Source organism: Eptatretus burgeri, chromosome 12 (assembly GCF_056783735.1).
Source record: "Eptatretus burgeri isolate ZD-2024b chromosome 12, Ebu_testis_v1, whole genome shotgun sequence".
Classification (NCBI taxonomy): Eukaryota; Metazoa; Chordata; class Myxini; order Myxiniformes; family Myxinidae; genus Eptatretus; species Eptatretus burgeri.
Window position 1 is genome coordinate 52,157,397 of NC_140972.1, and position 24,138 is coordinate 52,181,534.

The 24,138-nt window shown below is 46.4% G+C and overlaps 1 protein-coding gene across 1 annotated transcript in view; it reads left to right on the forward strand.

Annotated features, from left to right (window-relative positions):
- The window catches only part of LOC147015622 (uncharacterized), a 246,816-nt gene that overhangs the window by 38,523 nt on the left and 184,155 nt on the right, over nucleotides 1-24,138 (forward strand). The window contains exon 3 of the mRNA XM_085850557.1: nucleotides 12,726-12,909. Within this exon, the coding sequence (XP_085706683.1) occupies nucleotides 12,726-12,909 (184 nt within the window). The remainder of the gene's footprint in view (nucleotides 1-12,725; nucleotides 12,910-24,138) is intronic.

Below are 24,138 nucleotides of genomic sequence, written 5' to 3' on the forward strand. Positions count from 1 at the left end.
AAAATGATCGAAAAAATGGATGCAAACACAAATGAAATGAAAAACGAAATGAAAGGCATGAACGAGAAGATGGATACAAATACAAATGAAATGAAAAACGAAATGAACAAGCAAATAAACGGAATGGAAGCAAACATGAAAGAAGAAATGAAAGAGCTGCGGGGTGAGACGCAGAACATGGGCCGATGCCTGCAGGCCGGCATGAAGACCGTGACCAGGAGCTGGGAATGGCGACTTCACGTGTGGGAGCAAACGAGCTGGGTGGGGGGTGCAACGGCTGACAGGCCCGCGGTGGAGGCGGGTAAAAAAATAATTCGTGGAACGTGTTGGGCGAGGGTCGTGACGATGACCGAAAGGGAAAAATTAAATGGGGAGACCAAAACGTGTGAGACGAGACACGAGGTGACGACAAAGGAAATAATAATAGTTGAGACAAGGGAGGTAAAGGGTGAAGAGTTGGCAGTGACGGTAGCCGGGAAGGGAACGACAGAGGAGAGACTGCACGGTGAGGACGGGGTAAGTGACGCACACACACACACGGAGGTAGTGGAGGATAATGGGGGTGAGCTCGCGGAGCGTGTAGGGACCCGGTGCGAGCAGCTGGATGACCTCCTCCAGGAACGAGGGGAGGGAGTATGCCCCCTTGAGGCGAGTCACGACCAGGTGAGTTCGGTCGTGTTTTGCGAGGTTGAGGGGACGAGTGCGGTGGACGGGTGCACGGAGAGCTTGGGGGGTATGGAGGCCCCGGAGACCCTTGTGGGGACACGAATCCCCAGTATGGTTGTCCCTGTGTGTGTGGTGCAAGGCGTGAGTGCGTCCCCGTGTGTGGAAGCGACCCCGTGTGTGAGTGGTGTGGTGGCGATGGTGCCGGAGTGTGTGCTTCCCAGCGCACCGTGTGTGAGTGAGGCCGTGTGTGTGAGTGAAACGGCCAGTATGAGTGAGGCACCACGTGTAAGTGGTGTGGTGGCGATGGTGCCGGAGTACGTGCTTCCCAGCACGCCGTGTGTGGATGAGGCACGGAGTATGAGTGAGGAACCTCGGGTGAGTGCCCCCGCGTGTGTGGATGAGGCACCGCGGTTAAGTGCCCCCGCGTGTATGAGAGAGGCACGGTGTGTGGATGAGGAACCGCGGTTGAGTGCCCCCGCGTGTGTGAGTGAGGCACGAGTGAATGGAGCACCACGTGTGAGTGGTATGGGTTGTGCAAGGGAGACCGTGTGTGTGAGAGAGCGGTATGAGAGGGAGATGTCGGTTGGCATGCGGGAGCACGCAGCCGCGTCTCCCGGTGTGAGTTTAATGGTGTGGACTGTGTGCGTCGTGACACGCAGGTGTGCGTGGGTTGAATGGAGACGACGACGGCGACAGAGGAGAGAAAGCCGGGTAGCGGCTGTAGTTGTTTCGAGGACCGTGCCGGGTTCACCCAGCAGTGAGCACGCGGTTCGTGCTGTGCAACGCACGAGACCGCCACGTGCTCGCTTGCGAGAGTGAAGTCCCGGTCCGGAAACGCACGCGGTGGATTTGCCGATCCCGCGGACGGACAAAGTTTAGGCAGGTAAATGGATTTGGACCGGACGGGTTCTCCACGCGATCGTGTGTGTTCAGCTCCAACGGGCAGGGCACATGTGTTCGCGTGGGGAACCCCTCGAGACGTGTGGCTTGTGTTTTTTTTTATATGCGCACGGTGACGTCATGGCTGCACGTGTGGTTGGAATCCGGCAGGAGGGGTATCCCGGCCGATGGTACCGTCCAAGGAGGGACGAGGAACACGTGCAGCTGCATGACGTCACGGGCAGTTGCAAAGTGCAAAGAGCGCGAGTTGCCGCGCTGGCGCTGCGCATGTAAAGAAAAAAAAAAAAGAACAAGCCTCACTTTCGGGTGTACAGGATTCCTGGGCAAGGGGTGAAAGACCCCCTTACCTGGGCACAGGATGGAAAACTAGTTAGGGGGAAGGGTTAGCTTAGTTAGACCGACTTCATGGGGCAGGGGTAAGTCCTCATGGAGTCCGTGGAATGGATTAGGTAGAGGGATTTAGTGAGCTTTAGGTTGGGAAATAAAATGAATTTTTTGAGTTAGGAGACAGAGACAGACTGGTGAGTGTGTAGAGGGGACGTAGTTTAGCTACGTAGTGTTAAAAGGAACGTGCTGTAGTTTAAGGGACGACGTGGGAGCACGAGTTAGTTAGGGGATGCAGTTAGAAGGATGGCAGAGTTCAGTGGTGAGTGTGTTGAAGAGTTGGTGAGTGAAGTGGAAGCATGTGCTTGGTGAGTGAGTGAGGCCAGCGGGTCTGTGTGTATGGAGCAAATGGGGAATGCATGGTGCGATGAGTGATTGGGGGGAGGAGTGACTCCCGCCCAAGGGACCCCGGGGTCAGTGTAGAGTGAGTTAGCTGGGTTAGTCAAATTGAAAAATGGAGGTCGTTTTGTTGTTGGTGGGAATGTAGGCTCGAGACCCATTTGGAGGGGTGCAGGAGCCCTGTTGACGGGCTTGGGAGCGTGGCTGCGAAAGGTGAGTATCGCTGAGTGGGTACCCCGGGCACCAGGCTAGTCTGCCGCGTAGTATGGGCCCATGGGGGCCGGGATAGAGTAGTGGGCACGGGTGCGCCTGCTTGGTGCGGGGGCCCGGGGCGCCATTAGCCGCGTGGGCAGTGTTGTGGGCACGGGTGACCCTCGGAAAGGGGCCCGGGAGGCCGGCCTGCCACGTGTGCGTTTCAGGGGAGGTGCCATGGGGGGCACTCCCCGGTGTTAGGGAGCTGGTAGGCTCGGAGGCAGTGTAGTGCCCGGGGGTGCCATAGCGGGAGATTCGGCAGAGGGTCGTGCCTGCCAAAGGGAGCCACGTGTCCCAGCCAGGAGACCGTGTGAGGGCACGGAGAGAAAATTGGGGGGCGAGGCCCGAAATTGTGAGGACACCAACACAGGCGACGGGAATCTGGGTTGTTAGAACCAATAGTTGAAGCAAGAGGCGCTTGTTGAAAGCCCCGGGGTAGTTTAACAGTTAAATGGTTAGGATAGATTAGGAGATGTACCCCTCCGCACCATCCATCCCCTCGCTGTCGTTGTGGGCCGCTGGACCCACTTGGTGTTAAGATCGCCGAACTCTGGGGAGGCCATTCTGAGGCTTCGTTGGGCCTCGACACAGGACGTTAGCTCTCCCTTGTTCCCCTCCGGGAAGGGAACGTAGGGGTTGGGAGTAGGCTAGGTGACAGGATAGGTTAGCCGAACAAGGACGATAAAGGGGGTTAGGGGACGATTTATAGTGGGGGAGTAAAAATAAAAACAACAAAAAAATAAGTTGGGGCTAAATTGGGGTTTGACAAATTAAGGGAGTGGGTATGTACAGTGACAGGCAAAGGCGATAGGTTGGGAGGGAGACAGGTAGGTAGGTCCGAGCCCGCCCTCCAAGTGGCCAGCACCACCGCACTCCCTCCACCAACCTCCACTGAACGGCAAGAGCTGGCGTTCTTCATCGGCAGCTGTTGTTTTGCTGCAAGGCCTGTGCCATCGGCTGGCCGTGTTTGCTTCAAGGCCTGTGCCGGCCAGTTCATCTGCTGGCTGTTTTTCTTCAAGGCCTGTGCCGGCCAGTTCATCTGCCGGCTGTGTTTGCCTGCAGCGGCCTTCTTCTGCGGGCTGCGTTTGCCTGCTGCCTTTGCCATGCCATGCCCACTGCCCCTGTTCACCAGCCCCCGTTCAATTTTTGCTTTGCCCCCCCCTGTTCATTTCCATGTGCGCCAGGATCCGCAAGGCAACAGTTTGCAAGCTGCGAGAACTGCCCTGTTGGCAGCTACAACACGGGCCTGCAGTGGCGGCCCGTGCACCGTGTTTGTGTTCATGCATCCATTCGTTGTGCTCATTGCGTGTGCCACTTGAGCTGGCACGGAGACTGCGTTTGTGCAGCCCATGCACCGTTGTGGTTCACTGCGTTCAGTTCAAAAGGGAAGGCCTTGGACTGCGTGTGAGCAGCCAGCCACGTTCCCTGTCACCTGCATTGTTTGAGCCAGAGACTGCATGTGGGCAGCCTGGCTCCCTGTTAACTGCTTTCTTTTTGCAGAGTTCGATGATCCTGGGCCATGGTTTAGTGTAAAATTTGTAAGTTAAGGTTAAGATGTACTGTAAATATGAGTGCGCCCCCGGCATGTCTGTCTAGCGCCGGCAATTTTATTTAAGTCGTCCGTGTGAGTGAGTTTGTTTAGATAGTTACGCAGCCCTCAGGTTATTTATTTTGGGGACACGAATACCATGAATGTCGCACTCAGGGATCCGTAGGTAAAATGTACTAGGGGAAAACTACACATGATGGCACACGAAAATTTGACGACTCGGGACGAGTCTGTAAAAAGGGAAGGGGTAGTGTTGTGGTTACCAGATTCGCAAACCACCATTCAGGTCCCTTAGGTGAGGTATCTCGGTAAGTGCATGTGTAGTTAGGCCCAAACCCGTTGTCTAGTGGGAATACATGTCATTTATACGTGCTGCGACTCTTCAGGATAGCCGTTTTTCTTTACTATCTTTATTTTGGACCAATCGCCACCATCACAACCACAACAACAACCACCAACCACAACGCCGCTTCACCACAACCGCCATGACCTTTACCGTCGCAACTCGCCACCATCGCATCACCGTCATCTCGCGCCACTCATGGGCACCGATGCTGGACTCGTGTAGGGCGCACGTTGAACAGCGTGTACAAAATCACGGATTTTCTGCTTCAAAAACGGATCGAAAACGACACACGCCCACTTTTTGCCGTCCAATCGGTGAGCGAGGGGCGAATTGGCCCCGCCCCCAGGGCGATCGATATATGCAAATTTGTGGATCAAAAAGCCTTCACGCCCACTTTTTCTCGGGCCAATGGGGAGCGAGTTGAAAGGTCAAAGGGAGGGGGTCAAAGGCGAAGTTACGGGGGGATAAAAAGGACGGTGTTCGTCAGTCAAAGGGGTAGTAAAGGTCGGAACGAGTCGTAAAAGTCGGAGCGAAAGAGTCAGCAGAACGAGAACGAGTAGTAAAGGTCGGAACGAGGCGAAGGAGTCGGAACAGAGAGTCAAGACTTCGCGGGCGGTGGAGCTGCTCGTCGTGTGCGTTGGAGTCGGAACGGAGGGGACGAGCTGTGGAGAGGCGGCGAGTCGGACGAAGGGTGCTCGCGTCGTGCAAGGAGCTGCGCGCCCGAGGGAGGCCGGCAGCGCGACCTGGCCGAGGTGGAGACGCTCGTCGCACATAATAAAGATCCTCTATACCCCGAGCATCAGCAACCCCCCCTCCTGTTTCCCCCCGCGCTGAGATAGTGCGACCAAGGGGGCCCCGTTCCCACCCCCTGCCAGGCACTGTCCACGAGGCCCGCGGGTTGCGGGGCCATCGCGCTCCGCGTCTCATCACCAGACGGGCAGGCCCGACCAGGACTCGGCCCCACGCCTACCTCATCCTTGAGTGTATTTCTTTTCCTTGGTTTTGGGTATGTGTTGTCGGCGCCGTCTGTGAAGTAGAATTGTATAAGTGTTGCCGTGTGCTGGGTAGTCGGTATTAGCTCTGCACTGTGGTTTCACTTTTATGTTTGCTTGTTGTGTAAATGGAATTGTGGTTTCTTTTTTTTTGTGTGCATTTGGTGGAATTGTATTTGTGTGCTTCCGTGTGCCGAGAATAAATGTGCTTTATTGTTGAACTGTTCTCCCGCTTCGCTTCGTCTTTTTCCCCATTGAACCCCCATCTTGCTTCACGTAAAGGGTTGGTAGTGGGCTGAATACGCCCGATAATTAATCGAACCGTCGAGGTCGACGATAACACCGCTCGGTTATTCTGATAGTACGGAACGGGTCGCTTAAGCGGCCCGTGTCCGAGGTCGACCTGCGGCGGTGCGATCGCCCGGTCTACCCTCCGCGTGGGTACTTAGGTAGTTCGAATTTGGCGAGCAACCCTATCCCACGCGGGGGCTGATTGGCTCGATCGCGGTGAGACCGAAAGGTCCACCCGTGACTGGTTCCCGGCGTTAGTCCGAGAGGGTCACGACTGGATTGTCCGTCCGGTGGGCGACGTGCCGCGATTCGAGTTACGTGGCCGTTCGCACGCCGGCGGGCGCGAAGACCGCAACAATATATATATATATATATATATATATATATATATATATATATATATATATATATATATATATTGTTGTATTTTCTGTCTGTCTGTCCACTGCTCTGCCATTCGTAATCCCATCATATTACATACCGTTGGAACCTTCTTGGCAAATAGAGATGCCAGAAAACATTTTCAAACATACACGGTAAGGGGTTAAGGGTGGGTGGAAGTCCACAGTTCTCTCAATATAAATGTGTATTGTTTTCTGCCACCTGGTGGTATGCAGTATTACAAATCATCTTCTTATCTATATTGTCAAACTCACAATTCTGGAACCCAACAACCAGACTCGAAATGTTGTCTATCCAGAGGCACTGCGGTAGTCATTATTGTGTAGTATTATTCCCTGTTTTGCTTGTTATTTTAGATGAGCAAATACAGCTCGTTGCTTCACTGATGGGGGGTATTAAGGAGGGGGGTTAAGGGAGGAGGGAGAGAGAGGCAGAGAGGAGAGAGGGAGGGGAGAGAGAGGAGGCAGGAGGGAGGGGAAGCTAGAAGGGGGGGGGGAGGTGGTGAGCGCTATGCCTCACAAAACATTGCTCTACCGTGGGAGGGAGGGATGTCAGGAGGAGGTAAGAGGAAGAGGGAGAGAAAGACTATGAAAAAAAAGAGAAGAGAGAAGGGTGAAGGGTGGAGGTGGGGTGAGGAAAGAGAATGATATGTGATGCTTAATGACCGAACACACACACACACAAAAACAAACTCATGTCAGAACAGCTGTACACAACGACACAACAGAGTTTGTAAAGTAATCCACTGGCACATCTGCAAAAACTCTGATGTCCCAGGTCTACAAAAATTGTGGGGAAATGAACCAAAAGTAATCACTGAAAACATGGAAGTTCCTACTGCTCACGTACGAACCAATGATCCTATCAAGCGTGAACATCAAAAACAAAGTGTTCGACCACAAATCATACTTTGGTACAAAAAGAGAGAGAAGATCGAAGTGTTATTACCAGTGATTTTGAACTAAACGATGCAGAAATCAAGAAAATGACCAAATACCAAGACCTCAAGAATGAAGTGAGAAGATCCTGGAAGCTTAAGAATGCCAAAGTTGTACCAGCGATAGTTGGACCAACTAGAATGATGACAAAGAACCTCAAAGAGATATTAAACAGAGGAGCAATACCCCTCTCCCCATAAAACCCCCTCGACCCCAATTTTTTTTTGTCGTGAACAAACTTTAGTACATCATGGGTGGTGAAGATGGTGGTCAAGATTCATCAGAATTGTGTGTGTCATTTTGGAGAAGAAAGCAAATACATATTTTGGGGGGCAATCCCCCTTCAATCCCCTTAGATCTATATTTTTCTAATGTCATGAACAAATTTTGGTATGTCATGGCTGATGAAGGTTGTCGTGAAGTTTCATCGGAATTGGGTGCATCATTTGAGAAGAAAGCAAATACCTCTTATGGGGAGGTGACCCAAACCCCTCACCCCCCGCCTTAAATTCGCTATGTAGACCCCTTCTGACCACGTTTTTGTTTTTTAATGCCATCACGGGCGATGGAGGTTGTGGTCAAATTTCATTGAAATTGTATGTGTAGTTTCAGAGAAGAACTTGCAAGCAGTTATGGACGGATGGTGGACGCACCATCCCATAAGCTCCCCGGAACGACTTCCAGGTGAGATAAAAACCATCTCTAGGAATATTATGACAAAAGAACTACATTTCGAAGCTGCTAGGGCTCAGCGATGATCATGAAGAGAGCCCTCGTCACAAAACCTTGAGAACAGAAAACTTCACAACTTGGTCCATGAATCGTGACCCCTTACTGAAATGAAGGTGGATACTTTTAGCCTACCCTGGGAGGACTCCATTCCACATTCTGAAAACCGCATATGGAGATACCATTCAATGACACACACACACACACACACACACACACACACACACACACACACACACACACACACACACACACACACACACACACACACACACACACACACACACACACACACACACACACACACACACACACACACACACACACACACACACTTCGCCTTTTATTCGTATAGGATTAAATACTGCATTGTATCTATATCTATATGTATATATATATATATATATGTATATATGTATATATATATATATATATATATATATGTATATATATATATAATATATATATATATATATATATGTATATATGTATATATATATATATATGTATATATGTATATATATATATATATATATATATATGTATATATATATATAATATTGTTGTGGTTGAGGAAATTCGCAAACCACCATTCAGGTCCCGTAGGTGAGATATCTCTGTAAGTACATGTGTAGTTAGCCCCAAACCCGTTGCTTAGAGGGAATAAATGTCATTCATTCGGGCTGCGACCCTTTAAGATAGCCGTTTTTCTGTTCTATCTTTATTTTGAGCCAACCACGTCTCAACCGCCATCACACAACAACCACCAACCGCAACGCCGCTTCACAACAACAACAACGCCAACAGCGACGACCTTTACCTTCGCAACTCGCTCTCGCAACCATCGCATCACCGCCATTCCAAGCGTCGCCATCGCCATCACCGCCACAATAAACCCTCCACCACCTTCACCTCTCCTTCTGCGGCCATTCCCGCACCGCTTGTGGGCACCGATCCTGGACTCGTACAGGGCGCACGCCGAGCAGCGGGTGCAAAAAGCGGCCTTTCCGAGAAGTCGGATCAAGAATGATACACGCCTACTTCTGATCCGTCCAATCATTAAGCGTGGGGCGATTTGGCCCCGCCTCCAGGCGCGTCGGAGGAGAATCAATATACAGTCTTTGCGCTACAACAGCCGACACAACCGAGGTGTCACTGTCAGAGTTCACACAGTCAGTAGCGGGTGTGTCCACCGTTGGCGTCGCGCAGAGCGGTGCATCTCCGGCGCATGGACATCACCAGATTAATTATCGATGGTGGCCTGAGAGATGTTTTCCCATTCCTCCTGGAGAGCCACACGGAGCTGGCGGACGTTCTCTGGGACTGCGTAACGTTGTCGTATGCGTCGATCAAGAACGTCCCAAAGGTGCTCGATGGGCGACATGTCGGGAGAATATGGAGGCCAGTCGAGGACATCAATGTCCTCCTCACCGAGGAAGTCCATGCAGATCCTGGCAACATGGGGGTGAGCATTGTCGTGCTGAAATGTCACATGGTGAAGGCGCACAAACGGCACGACGATGGGTCTGAGTATCTCGTCCCTGTACCGCTGCCCGTTCAAGTTGCCTTCAATGAAATGAAGCCGAGTGCGCTCTCCATGGCATATACCTGCCCACACCATAACACTGGCACCACCGTGTGACACCCGATGAAGGACATTGGCGTCAGTGTAGCGCTCCCCAGCCCGACGCCAGACGCGGAGTCTGCCATCAGCCCGATACAGCTGGAACCGCGACTCATTGGTGAACAGCACTCTCCTCCATCGTGCGAGGGTCTAGCGCAAGTGAACATTGGCCCAGTTCAGTCGGCTCTGACGCCGGACTGCAGTGAGGTCGAGTCCCCGGTGTGGTCGGCGGGCTCGGAAGTTGGCCTCCCTCAAGCGGTTACGCACCGTCTGGGCTGAAATGCGCCTGTTATGCAGCCCGACAGTCTCATCGGCAGTCCTCGTGGCCGGTCGGAGTCGATCCCGGAGATGTTGCAGCCTCATGTGACGATCCTGACCGGCGGTGGTCACACGTGGTCGCCGGGCATGTGGGCGGTTCATGGTGCTTCCAGTCTCTGAGGCGTGTTCTCAGGCGGCTAATGGTGGAGTGGTGGACATTGAAGTGTGCTGCAACGGCCCGTACTGACGTCCCAGCATTCAGCATGCCAATGGCGCGCTCCCTCAAGATTTGTGATATCTGTGGCATGTTGACATTTGGCACCAGTCCACATTTTGGGGAGGCCTTTTATAGGGCAAGCTATAGGGAGTGTTTGTGTCCTGGTCACGCTCACTGACCATCACTCTGTCAAGCCCCATGGTGCTCATGGGAAGGATTACTCAATGTGTGAGTCCACACACTCAGAGTGGTCAATTTCAATGGGAACATCTGTCTTGAGCAAAACAAAGGAACCATTGCTCAAACATATCATCGGTTTGACCATTTTCCCATAATGGCAATCTTGACTTAGATATTTAGGTTGGTGCGTTTATATTTTTGTTCAGTATAAATGTGTAGTTAGATTTCCCCACCGTTGTTTCGAGGGAATTTCCGTGTTCACAGGGCTGTGATCCTTTGAGTTAGCCCTTTTTCTTTTCTCTATCGTTATTTTGGACCAATCATACCCCAACAACCAAATCGCCACCTTCCCAAACCACCGCAGCAAACTCCCACCACCTCCGCCTTTCTACCACACGTCGTGCCATGGGTTGTGAATGCGTTTCTTTCGCCTCAGAAATCGGATCAGGAATGCTTCACGCCCCCTTTACATCCATCCAATGACTGAGCATCGGGTGGCATAGCCCCGCCTCCGAACCCGCTGTGATCCAGAAATTTACTTATACGCCCCTCCCCCGGGCTATATAAGCGCGAGCTCGCGGAAGAAGAGTGTCACAATCCAACAAAGTGTCACAATATCATCACCATCCAACAAAGTTGTGCAGTACGTCGGCGGGAAGTCAAGAGGAAGTCAAGTGGGAGCGGCGCAGTACGCCAGCAGAGAAGTCAAGTGGGAGCGGTGGAGTACGTCGGCGGGAAGTCAAGTTGCGCAGTACGTCGGCAGAGAACCAAGTGGGAGCAGTGGAGTGGCAGTGGCGGAGTGTCGGGAGACGAAGTCAAGTCTGCAGTTTCGGCAGGGCAGTCGAGTTGGGAGACTGAGCTCGAAGCAGACGGAAAGGCAGATGGGGAGCGCTGGAGAGAGCTCGCCGACCACGCTAGTGGCACGAAGCCAGGCACAGCTAAGCTGACATTGCGGTTTGCCCGCCATCACGCCACGAGGGTGCGGGTAGGACCCTTCGGTCTCGTGGACCTGGCCGCTCATCCAGGTTCCACGCGCAATAGGCCCACTGGCCCAGTCTGACTCCCTTGCCCTTGAGGGGGTCTTTCCTTTGCTTTTGTGTGAATGCGTGTTGTGGCGCCATGTCTTGTAAAGTAGAAAGTGTTTAAGTGCATGTAAATAAACTGCTTTATTCGGTTGTCACTCTTACTTGTAAATTGCATTCTTACTGTATGGCTGTGAATACGTGCTTGCCGTGTGTGTGTGTGTGTGTGTGTGTGTGTGTGTGTGTGTGTGTGTGTGTGTGTGTGTGTGTGTGTGTGTGTGTGTGTGTGTGTGAGAAATAAATGTGCTTGTCGAACTGTTCCCCATTTCGTTGCATCCTTTCCTTTGTTCAAAAGTTCCATCTTACATCACGGAAGGAATTGGTAGAAGGGTGTAAGCACCCGGTAAATAATCACGTCCGTCGGGGCCGGCGATAACACCGCTTGGTTATCATTGAAGCACGGAACGGACCGCTTAAGCGGTTCATGTCCTAGGCTGGCCAGCGGCGAGGTACGATCGCCCGGTTAACTACCCGCGCAGGTACTTAGGTAGGTCGAGTTTGGCGAACAACCCTATCCTGCGCGGGTGGCCGATTGGCACGATTGTGGTGGGGTCGAAAGACCCACCCGTGACTAGCTCCTGGCGATGGTTCCAAGGAGGGTCACGACTGAATTGTCCGTTCCGGTGGGCGACGCAGTCGCGATTTGAGTTACGTGACCGATCGCACGCCGGGCGGACCGAAATTCGTAACTATATATATACATACAGGGGGCTGCAAAAGTAGGTATACAGTAATGAAAAACAAAACGTATTTTATTGATTATACAAGCATATCAATAATAACAATAATAATAAAATATTAAAAATGGTAATAATGATTTTAATGAATTCTCGTATTAAATGAATCCTAGCACCACTATTATAATACTGGTATAATCCTTACTGTATACCTACTTTTACAGCCCCCTGTATGTATATATATATATATATGTATATACTGTACATATAGTCATATATAATGATGAGTAAGCATGGCCGGGGAGGAATTTTAGAGTGGAGTGCAAATGTGCAGTGAATGGCTGGGAGTGTGACAAAGTGGTTAAAATGTGGTGATGTATTTTGTGCTCTCCACCAGAAGGAAGTTTCATTCCTGCCAAAGCTACCTTACAGCAAGGGTTATTCTGAGGAAGGGGGGGGGATGGGGGAGGGAGGGAAGGTTGCCTTTGACTTCCCAGCAGTATTTTCAATGGTGGAATTTGTAATTTGTTCAGGGTGCCAGGGATAACTTTCCGAATTCACGTGAAAGACATGGTGAGATTTTTAAGGTCCACTAGGTAATGCTAGCAGACGAGACACCTGGCTTAACCTCCATATTGGGGATGATGCACCTTATGATGGAACACTGCACTGAGAAGCACCCAATACTTCAGTTTATTGTCAGGTCAAGAATCAAACCCAGGCTTGACAGCACCAAGTTAAGGGCGCTATCTGTCGGATCGCGTATATCACGAATAAATTCATATTACTTATGAATTTAATTTGTGCAGAAAAGGATTTAATTAATTGTTTGTTTAATAAGTAAGAAAGCGAGTGAGTGCAACGTTCGACTTACCTTCGGTGAACTTGTCCCTTTGCAGGTTACCAACACCGGGCGATGCTTTCCCAAACATTGCGGTCTTCGTTGGTTGCTAGGGCACTTCGTAACAGCTTTTGGCAGTGATGAAAGGCAACGTCGATTGAGAACAAGTCAATTCAAGAAAAGGGACAAAATGATGTGGAATCAGTGTTCCAGCAATCCCTGCGAAGCCACTTCATCAGCACGTGAGTCGGCCATCATGTTAACCGCAATCGGCGATGGATTCCGAATGTGGTTACTCTTTTTGATGAAACAATATTTGATTAGAAAACAACTTATTTTACCGTCTGGCGATGGAACTTTCTTTCTGAGAACATAAACGACTTGAGGCATTATCTTGTGATTATGGGGGTTGATGGCAATGGAGAAGGAGGAAGGAGGGTCGGGATGGAGGAAGATGGGTGGGGATGGGGAGGAGGAGGGTCCAGGGTGGTCTCGTCATGACGAAATGTTCTATATTTTTTTTGATGTGACTCGAGACGGATGGAACTTGTTGTATATACCAGCGGTGTATGACATTTTAGAATACCCACTAGTATACGAGCACTCGTTCCCTTTTGAAAACATAACTCATCTATAAATGGCAAAATGCGGAATATTTCCCACAAATAAGTTTTCTTTCCACGTCCGACTCGGTTTTTGTTCGAATCGCATATTTGAAAGGAGACGGCTGTTCCGCTTCGTGCGAGTAAATTTGAAGTATTTTGTAAACATGTCATATCATTACAATAAACTACGCAAATCATTCTCTGGAAATAACCACGAACCGACGGGAAAAGGCAGGGTCATCAAAAGGGCACACAATGGAGCCGGAAAATGGTCTTTTTACAACAAAGAATAAACTTGAGTGAACCCACAATCTCTCACAAGAAAAAAAAAATTGATTCCCGAGCACGACCTGGAATGGTTTTGAAGAAAAATTGTGTTTAAATAGTGTGGCTTATTGCAATGATTATAAATGTGGATACTTCCAGTGAGTGGGTGATTTGGTGAAACTTTTTATACTCAAGATGGGTGGAAGGGTCAATTGTGTGATCTAATAAAATCTTGCAACAAAATCTTGCATCCCCATCACCATCACTATCACCATACAACAAAGTCTTGCAACAAAGCAATCATCACCATCCAACAAAGTGTCACAACATCATCACCATGCAACAAAGCAATCATCACCATCCAACAAAGTCTTGCAACAAAGCAATCATCACCATCCAACAAAGTGTCACAACATCATCACCATCCAACAAAGTATTGCAACAAAGCAATCATCACCATCCAACAAAGTGTCACAACATCATCACCATCCAACAAAGTCTTGCAACAAAGCAATCATCACCATCCAACAAAGTCTTGCAACAAAGCAAACATCACAATCCAACAAAGTCTTGCAACAAAGCAACCATCACTATCTAACACAGTGTCGCAATATCATCACCATCCAATAAAGTGTCGCAACATCATCACCATCCAACAAATTGCCGCAATATCATCACCATCTAACAAAGTGTCACAATATCATCACCATCCAACAAAGTGTCACAATATCATCACCATCCAACAAAGTGTCACAATATCATCACCATCCAACAAAGTGTCGCAATATCATCACCATCCAACAAAGTGTCGCAATATCATCACCATCCAACAAAGTGTCACAATATCATCACCATCTAACAAAGTGTCACAATATCATCACCATCCAACAAAGTGTCGCAATATCATCACCATCCAACAAAGTGTCACAATATCATCACCATCCAACAAAGTGTCACAATATCATCACCATCCAACAAAGTGTCGCAATATCATCACCATCCAACAAAGTGTCACAATATCATCACCATCCAACAAATTGTCGCAATATCATCACCATCTAACAAAGTGTCACAATATCATCACCATCCAACAAAGTGTCGCAATATCATCACCATCCAACAAAGTGTCACAATATCATCACCATCCAACAAAGTGTCACAATATCATCACCATCCAACAAAGTGTCACAATATCATCACCATCCAACAAAGTGTCACAATATCATCACCATCCAACAAAGTGTCACAATATCATCACCATCCAACAAAGTGTCGCAATATCATCACCATCCAACAAAGTGTCACAATATCATCACCATCGAACAAAGTGTCACTCCATCATTAGCATCCAACAGTGTCACAACATCATCACCATTCAACAAAGTGTCGCAACATCATCACCATCTAACAAAGTGTCGCAACATCATCACCATCTAACAAAGTGTCGCAACATCATCACCATCCAACAAAGTGTCACAACATCATCACCATCTAACAAAGTGTCGCAACATCATCACCATCTAACAAAGTGTCGCAACATCATCACCATCTAACAAAGTGTCACAATATCATCACCATCCAACAAAGTGTCGCAATATCATCACCATCCAACAAAGTGTCACAATATCATCACCATCCAACAAAGTGTCACAATATCATCACCATTCAACAAAGTGTCGCAATATCATCACCATCTAACAAAGTGTCGCAATATCATCACCATCCAACAAAGTGTCACAATATCATCACCATCCAACAAAGTGTCACAATATCATCACCATTCAACAAAGTGTCACAATATCATCACCATCCAACAAAGTGTCACAATATCATCACCATTCAACAAAGTGTCACAATATCATCACCATCCAACAAAGTGTCACAATATCATCACCATTCAACAAAGTGTCACAATATCATCACCATCCAACAAAGTGTCACAATATCATCACCATTCAACAAAGTGTCACAATATCATCACCATCCAACAAAGTGTCACAATATCATCACCATTCAACAAAGTGTCACAATATCATCACCATCCAACAAAGTGTCACAATATCATCACCATCCAACAAAGTGTCACAATATCATCACCATCCAACAAAGTGTCGCAATATCATCACCATCCAACAAAGTGTCACAATATCATCACCATCGAACAAAGTGTCACAATATCATCACCATCCAACAAAGTGTCACAACATCATCACCATTCAACAAAGTGTCGCAACATCATCACCATCTAACAAAGTGTCGCAACATCATCACCATCTAACAAAGTGTCGCAACATCATCACCATCCAACAAAGTGTCACAATATCATCACCATTCAACAAAGTGTCACAATATCATCACCATCCAACAAAGTGTCACAATATCATCACCATTCAACAAAGTGTCACAATATCATCACCATCCAACAAAGTGTCACAATATCATCACCATTCAACAAAGTGTCACAATATCATCACCATCCAACAAAGTGTCACAATATCATCACCATTCAACAAAGTGTCACAATATCATCACCATTCAACAAAGTGTCGCAATATCATCACCATCTAACAAAGTGTCGCAATATCATCACCATCCAACAAAGTGTCACAATATCATCACCATCCAACAAAGTGTCGCATTATCATCACCATCCAACAAAGTGTCGCAATATCATCACCATTCAACAAAGTGTCACAATATCATCACCATTCAACAAAGTGTCACAATATCATCACCATCCAACAAAGTGTCACAATATCATCACCATTCAACAAAGTGTCGCAATATCATCACCATCCAACAAAGTGTCACAATATCATCACCATTCAACAAAGTGTCACAATATCATCACCATCCAACAAAGTGTCACAATATCATCACCATTCAACAAAGTGTCGCAATATCATCACCATCTAACAAAGTGTCGCAACATCATCACCATTCAACAAAGTGTCGCAACATCATAACGATTCAACAAAGTGTCGCAATATCATCACCATCCAACAAAGTTTCGCAATATCATCACCAACTAACAAAGTGTCGCAATATCATCACCATCCAACAAAGTGTGACAATATCATCACCATCCAATAAAGTGTCGCAACATCATCACCATCCAACAAAGTGTCGCATTATCATCACCATCCAACAAAGTGTCACTCCATCATTAGCATTGTGCTATATATCGGTTTGGCACTATCTCTCAATGGAAAATAATCACTTAAAAATTTCTTCGATCCGGATCCGGATTCGGATCTTCACCAAAATCGAATCAATTCTACCTTGTCACACACACCCAACGTCTCCACCAAGTTTCATGCGAATCGGTCCACAACTTTTTGAGTTAGAGATAAACAGAGATAAACAATTAACTTACCACGTAATAAACCTACCTTTCAAAGGAGGTACCGATTGGGGAAAGACAATTAATCCAGGGGTGTGTTCAGTTACCAAGTTTCTTGTGGATCACCCACCATGTGGCTTGAGCACCAAGCAAGCACTCCATTCGAAACCACTGATAAGGAATGGCTGGTTTAGCAAGTGTGAGCTTGCTGTTTGATAACTGAACACACCCCACTGTTCCTGCAATTGCTGGAAGTACCAATGGAATTGTTTGTTCAGTATCGTTTGAAGTTATTTGTCACAGAACTTTAAATATTGCCATTCACACTGTGTGCGTGTGTGTGTGTGTGTGTGTGTGTGTGTGTGTGTGTGTGTGTGTGTGTGTGTGTGTGTGTTGGGGGTGGGGAGGGATTATTCCAATGAATTAACATATCTATACTTACTAGTGGTTAGCATAACCTTTGCTTCCCACGGTGGTAAGCATAACCTTTGCTTCCCACGGTGGTTAGCATACCTTCGCTTCCCACGGTGGTGAGCATAACCTTTGCTTCCCACGGTGGTTAGCATACCTTCGCTTCCCACGGTGGTTAGCATAACCTTTGCTTCCCACAGTGGTTGGTACACCTTTGCTTTCCATGGCAGTACGCACACCTCTTTAGTTGATAAAACCAATCGTTACATCATTGAGTATTTGGAGGAGTGCTAACTGGGGTGTCCCATCTGCCAGCATTTGCTGCTGAGCGTGAAATAATCCACGGCGCCTTTCAAAAGGAATAGATCAATGTGTGCTGCACTTCAACCAAAAAACAAACAAACTGTTGCGACCCTTTCAAACATAAACCCGTTCAAAATTACTTTGCAAAATATATTCGTTCACGACTTGGCTTATAATCACATATTCGTCGATATTATGTTGTTTATATCACTCCATACTAATATAGGGCTGGTAGGATGGCCTACAAGTACGCACACTCACCTCTAAGCTGTCTCACCAGCCATAAACTCATCCCGGTGTTTCACAGGTAGGGCGATTCATCAGTGTGTGCGCCTTCCCTCGGGTGGACGTTAAACGGGTGTACCGTCTGTTGGCATGAGTTGATGGACTTTAAAGATCCCACGCTGTCCCTCACAAAGAGTAGGCTAACTATCGCTGGCACCCTGGCTAAACTCCAAATTCCTGCCCCAACTACTGCTGGGAAGGCAATGGCAAACGCCCAGTATAACCCTTTCCTCCAAATTGCTTTGGCAGCACCGACGTTCAGTAACTGAATGTACCTGTACTTGTTTTAAATGATATTAGTACTCCGATTCTGATGTACCAGACTCTAAGTACACCATGCCCATGCTAAATAAATGAATAAATAACATACCCTCCAGCGCGCAACATCTCCGGGGCACCTTCTGCACCTGGCGATACCGCTGTGCTGCACCATGGAGACGGAATTGGGAGGGAGTGATGTATCAATGTAGAATGTACAAATAGTATAAAACAAGAGTATCGAGAGATGAGGATGTAATCCGAGATATTGCCCAGATGAGAAAGAAAATAAATAAGTGTGATAAGTAATTAGTAAATCGATTTTAAAAATCGAAAAATCAAATACAGTATTCCTTTTTTGCCAAAACCCCTCTTCACTTTTGTCCCCAAATTTCAGCTTTCAAGCTCAAATAATGGCTGAGATATCACCCGGACAAACAAAAAGAAAACAAACCAGAAAGAAAATAATTGATTGATTAAGTGTAAAATTAAAATAAATATGTAATCGTAAAAACATTTCTTCACCAAGTGCCGAATGGCATACCTAAACCACGACTGTTTCATCCGAATTGTAACCTTTTGAAAACCAAGTTATTCATCGAAAAATTAATAATCAATCGATTCATTGATTAATCAATAAATCAAAAATACCGTTTATAGCAAATCACTTGTTCACCGTCGTGTCCAAATATCAGCTTCCGAGCTCAAAAAGGTGTCTGAGATTTTTTCCCAATTGAGAAAGAAAATAAATAAGTAATAAATCGACAATTAATTAATTAACTAGTTATTTAAAAAAAAAATACCCCGTTGCCAAAGCACATCTTCACTTTTGTCCCAAAATTTCAGCATCCTAGCTCAAAGGATGGCTAAATATCACCTGGACAAGCAAGAAAATAAGCAAGAAAACAAACAAGAAAGCAAACAAGAAAACAAACAAGAAAACAAACAAAGGGAGTAAAAAATGAGTACGTACTCCCTCCCTTCCTTCAACGCCCGGCAATGACGCCATGCATTGCTTGGATATGGATTTGGGAAGGAGCGGTGTGCAATACTTTATTTTGTCGGGTATTGAAATTTGATGTGTGACAAATCATTAATATTCGCTAGTAACTAATGTCCACAGCATGTCAAAGTATAGTACATCTTCTTCAGCCTTAATATACGTCACCATGGTGATGTAAATGCGACAGATAACTCGAGTTACTACCATGATAGAACATTAGTTTACTCACGGCTTAAATAGTTTAATAGCATTTCAAACTATTACTGTCAAATAGAGCAAAACCCATGATTTGACGTTGCCATGCCTCCAGATAAAACAAGCATTGTATTACCATGGAGACCAGTAAACAGGAATACTGCATCAGCGGTGTACCATCGAATGAAAAATGTGGCACTGCACTACCTGTGACGTTTTCTTCTGAATTCAATAATTTTCAGAAGCCATGATAAGACATTAAGTAAAAGGTTTGTTTATAAATCAACTTTTCAGATATTACTTTCACCTTCGTCACCCATGATTTTTTTTATTGTTCAATGGAATACAACTGATGATGGTGAATTGTGGTCAAATCACAGCTCAACATCGGTCGCACCTCTTCCCACTATCCAAACTTCCCCTACTGCCTCATCAAGAAGGATGCAATGAGGTATGCTTGAAGAACTCGTGACACTGACATGATATAAAGACGGATGGGAGAATGCCTGGATTTTCTACACCCGAAGCTCAACACTAAGGTGTTTCATAGGAAGCTATCACGAACATTGCCCCATCGGCAGATAATCGATCAGCGTTCTGGTTCTCATGAAGATATTGATTTGGGATTATTAGCCCCCGTTGGACTTTGTCCGAAATGGGGGGGGGGGCTTATGGATTGGGTCTCGTCCGTTCGTGTGTCCGTCAGTCCGCAGCTACATATTGGACATGTATAGACCGATTTTGTTCAGACTTGCCACAAAGACAACACATTATGGTTTTCATATGCACATCATTTTATTTTGTGATTCGATCAAATATTGCTGACTGACGGCCATTTTAGTTGTCAAAGCTTGATGGTGAATACGTCCTCAACTAATTTTTGGACATGCATTTACCGATCATGTTCAAACTTGGCACACTGATAATTATAATTAATGAATGATGGCTGACATACGTACATCATTTTTTTTCGAGATCGGATCCAAGATGTCATTCTGGGGGCCATTTTGTTACTTACTCGTGTTCCCAACCATTTCTTGAACATGCATTGTCCAATTTTGTTCAAACTTGGTACAAGGATTCCCAATTGAAAACATCAGCCATGACAGGTGACCAACTATCTTACACAATATAACTGCGTGCCCCACATCGATACTAATAAAAAGGCAGTGTGTGTGTGTGTGTGTGTGTGTGTGTGTGTGTGTGTGTGTGTGTGTGTGTGTGTGTGTGTGTGTGTGCGTGCGTGTGTGCGTGCGCACATGTGTATCCTACATGACTCTAAAACCATAAAACCTAGCAGCCTGAAACTTTGCATGCATTCTAAAAAAAAACTCAAAGGAAGTACAAGAGTGAAAATTGTGTGTTTGGGTTAAATAAAACACCCTTTTTGAAGATAATTAACGGCCGATTAATTTATATCCTTCATCAGGCAATCCTCGGCCACCTTGCTCTCTGGTGTCTTAATGCGTTTCCTGATTCCTGGGTAACCTCATACATAAAAGTATATCGTCTGAAGCCACCATGTTTTTTGGCCTGCTCAACCATGCCTTGACTTGGAACAGGCCAAGATTTCTCAATGCGAAAGTTTTTTTTTTCACTTTCCTCACACATATTATCGAATGCCTGTTCATCATAGCTACGGACCACTGTATACATCACTTTTGTAATTTCAAGCATTATGTGATACTCGTGCGGGCCCGTAGGTGCGTAAACGACGACTGGATTGGGGCATTTTTTTCACAACCCCCCCCTCTCACCCGCCCCCCTCTCTCGCCCTCTCCTCTCTCCCCCTCTCTCGTGCCAGTACCCTCTCTCGTGGGTGAGGCGTGCCAGTATGTGCAGCTTCGTTCCTTCGCTCTCGTAAACGACGACTGGATCGGGGCATTTTTTCAATTAGATCGGACAAACCGTATCATAAATGGCCATAACTTGGGAAACATACCCCAGCGTCAATTGTGACATCATATCAAGCGAATAAGAATTGTGACGCCTCCTCTCTCTCCCCCCCTAGTCTCGCCCCTCCTCTCTCCTCCCGCCTCTCTCGCCCCCCCTCTCTCGCCTCCTCTTCTCTCCCCCTCTCTTGAATTGTGACGCCCCATCTCTCTCACCCCTCCCTCCCTCCCCTCTCTTGCCCCCTCTCTTTCCTCCCTCCTCTCTCGCCCCTCTCTCTGCAAATGTATTCACAAATGTAAATGTATTCACAAAAAACAAAAAATAAATAAATAAATAAACAAACATTAATTGTGACATCATTCGTGATGTCATAGCACCGTGTCTTGTCATTGGTTGACAGATAAATGGATGTAACTTGGGAACCGCTTGTCCGATTGATATCAAACCTTGAAAAGGCACATACTCAGGTCCCCAGCGTCGATTGTGACATCATATCAAACAAAGAAGAAGAAGAAGAAGAAGAAGAAGAAGAAGAAGAATTGACGTCAATTGTGCAAAAAAAAAAAATAATAAAATAAACATTGTGACGTCATTCGTGATGTCATAGCACCGTGTCCTGTCATTGGTTGACAGATAAATGGCCGTAACTTGGGAACCGCTCGTCCGATCGATATCAAACCTCGAAAAGGCACATCCGCGGGGCCCCGGCAATATTCCTGGCAAGTTTCAATCAGATCGGACCGGCGGTCGTCGAGAAACGGCGGTCACATACAGACAGACAGACAGACAGACACACACACAGAGATTGCTGGAATTATAGATAGATGATTTTCCACGATCTACTCTCACGGACTAATTAAAGTAGATCATCAAAATATGATTTTGAGTTTGAGGATCTGATATCGTCCGGACTAAATATGTGTCAAAAACTATTGTGAAATCTGTGGTGTAGTCTGCGGGCCTACGGGGAGGGGCATGATGATGATGCATGATGGGCGTGATGATTGGAGAAGTGGTCGTGGTGGTTATCGTATCTGCAAGGGATATAGGGTGTGCGCGCCGTCTGAGGCGTCGTAGTAATACTGGAGTCGCCTGGCTCGTGAGTGTGCCGAATACGGAATAAAGGGGAGCCGCCGGGCAGAGTACGCCCGCGCTCGCACTGGTACAACACGGCCCGGCTCGACTGTTCTTCCACTCGTGTCTGCCTGCTAAGCATCTCCCATTTCAGTACAGTACAAAATCTGCTAATTTAAAGAAATAACGAGTCTTATAACGAAGGAGATATAACTACTGTATTTGCTTTAAGCAAGCAAGGCTATGTCCCTCCTTCTCCACACCTACATAAGAAAATGTGAAATTTCCAAAGCATTAAACTTATCTTTTTCTACTGTTTGGAGAATTATGTTGAGTGAACAAAAAATTGAGGAACGTAACAAAATTAACCAGCTTCATTGAGCTGTACGATTTAATATTTGAATGCGTTCACTGCTCGACCTCGCGTCCTGTCCCCCAGAGGGACTGCCTATCCATAGCACCTACCAGATGTATGTTTATATCTTTGGAGGTTTCACGAGGTGTTCTACAGAGAATCAAAGCAAATCTGGTGAAAAACGGATGTTTAAAAAAAAAGTTATAATGTTTGCATGGACTCCGAACCGACGAATCATGTGACACATGCACAGATGAGCAGGCAAGATGGTAGATTATCTGCAATGTTTATGTCACTGGTAATTTAATTTTGCGATGTCTCCAGGTTTGTTCTGCATTAAGCTGCAACTCTTTTGTGGATGAAGTCATTATTTGAATGAATTCATTTTATTTCATGAACTGCTGCGTTCGTGGTGAAGACTTTAAAGTGAAAGGAATCCTATACGATATGCAGTCTCTCATGTTGCTTTCGGCTTGACCGCAAAAGATCCGGAGGAATTCCGATGTTTTATTTGCTTTGCTTGGAAAACCCTTCGCAGCTTGGGGTGTCGTTTGTGATGTCCAGCTGCTGTCCATACCACTTGCTCACGTCATTGGACTTTTTAGGTAATTTGACTGTTGTTGCTATTCCTTTCTTGCCTACTTCCATTTTTTTTTGTTCCTATTCCTTTAATTTTTGGACTGATGGTAAACAAAATAAAGCCCCCCCCCAAATCCCCCGACTAAAATAATTTTCCCAGAAACGTTAGCACAAGCAGCCATAAAGTGCTCAGAATCCTACATTTTTTTAGGGCCTGCCTAAAAGACCCGGACCCCATGCAGTATTGGCTTGCATGTCCCCCCCCCCCCCCGACTTCTCAATAGCAATCAACGCCATTGCTGGCTTATTTCATTCATTTTCTGTGATATTTATTTTTTATCTCTTCCCCTGTGAAATTATTTTGTTCAACATCATAACATGGAATGTTGAATTTGAGAGTTTATTCCAATATTTATAAGGAATGGGATTTACATCAGGCAAGCGTGCCAAGTTTTTTAATCCGATGGCATAAATACTCAACACATAAACAGCATCAGATTCATTTGTTTAAAAACTCAGCCGAGTACCATCTTCATGATCAGAGCAAGCGATGACATTAACTTTTTGTTCAAAGTGTGGAGATCGGTTCCAAAACTAAAAAGACAAACTTATCCTCCATGCAAGATCAACAATACTCATGGAACAGTGACGTGACAAATGGTAAAAAGGCAACAAACTGTTTCGGAATCAAACAGTAGAAAATAAAGATATCATAGGGAAACCGTAAAAATGTAACTATATTGGCAGCAGTATGAAATTAAACTGATAATTCTACACCATTGTTACATATTAATTTATAATAATAATAATTATTATTATTAGCATTAGTAAAGGGTGTATGTCTGGAATGAGCCAGAGAAAAATAAAGCCATCTTTGTGCCTGTAAAATACAATGATACG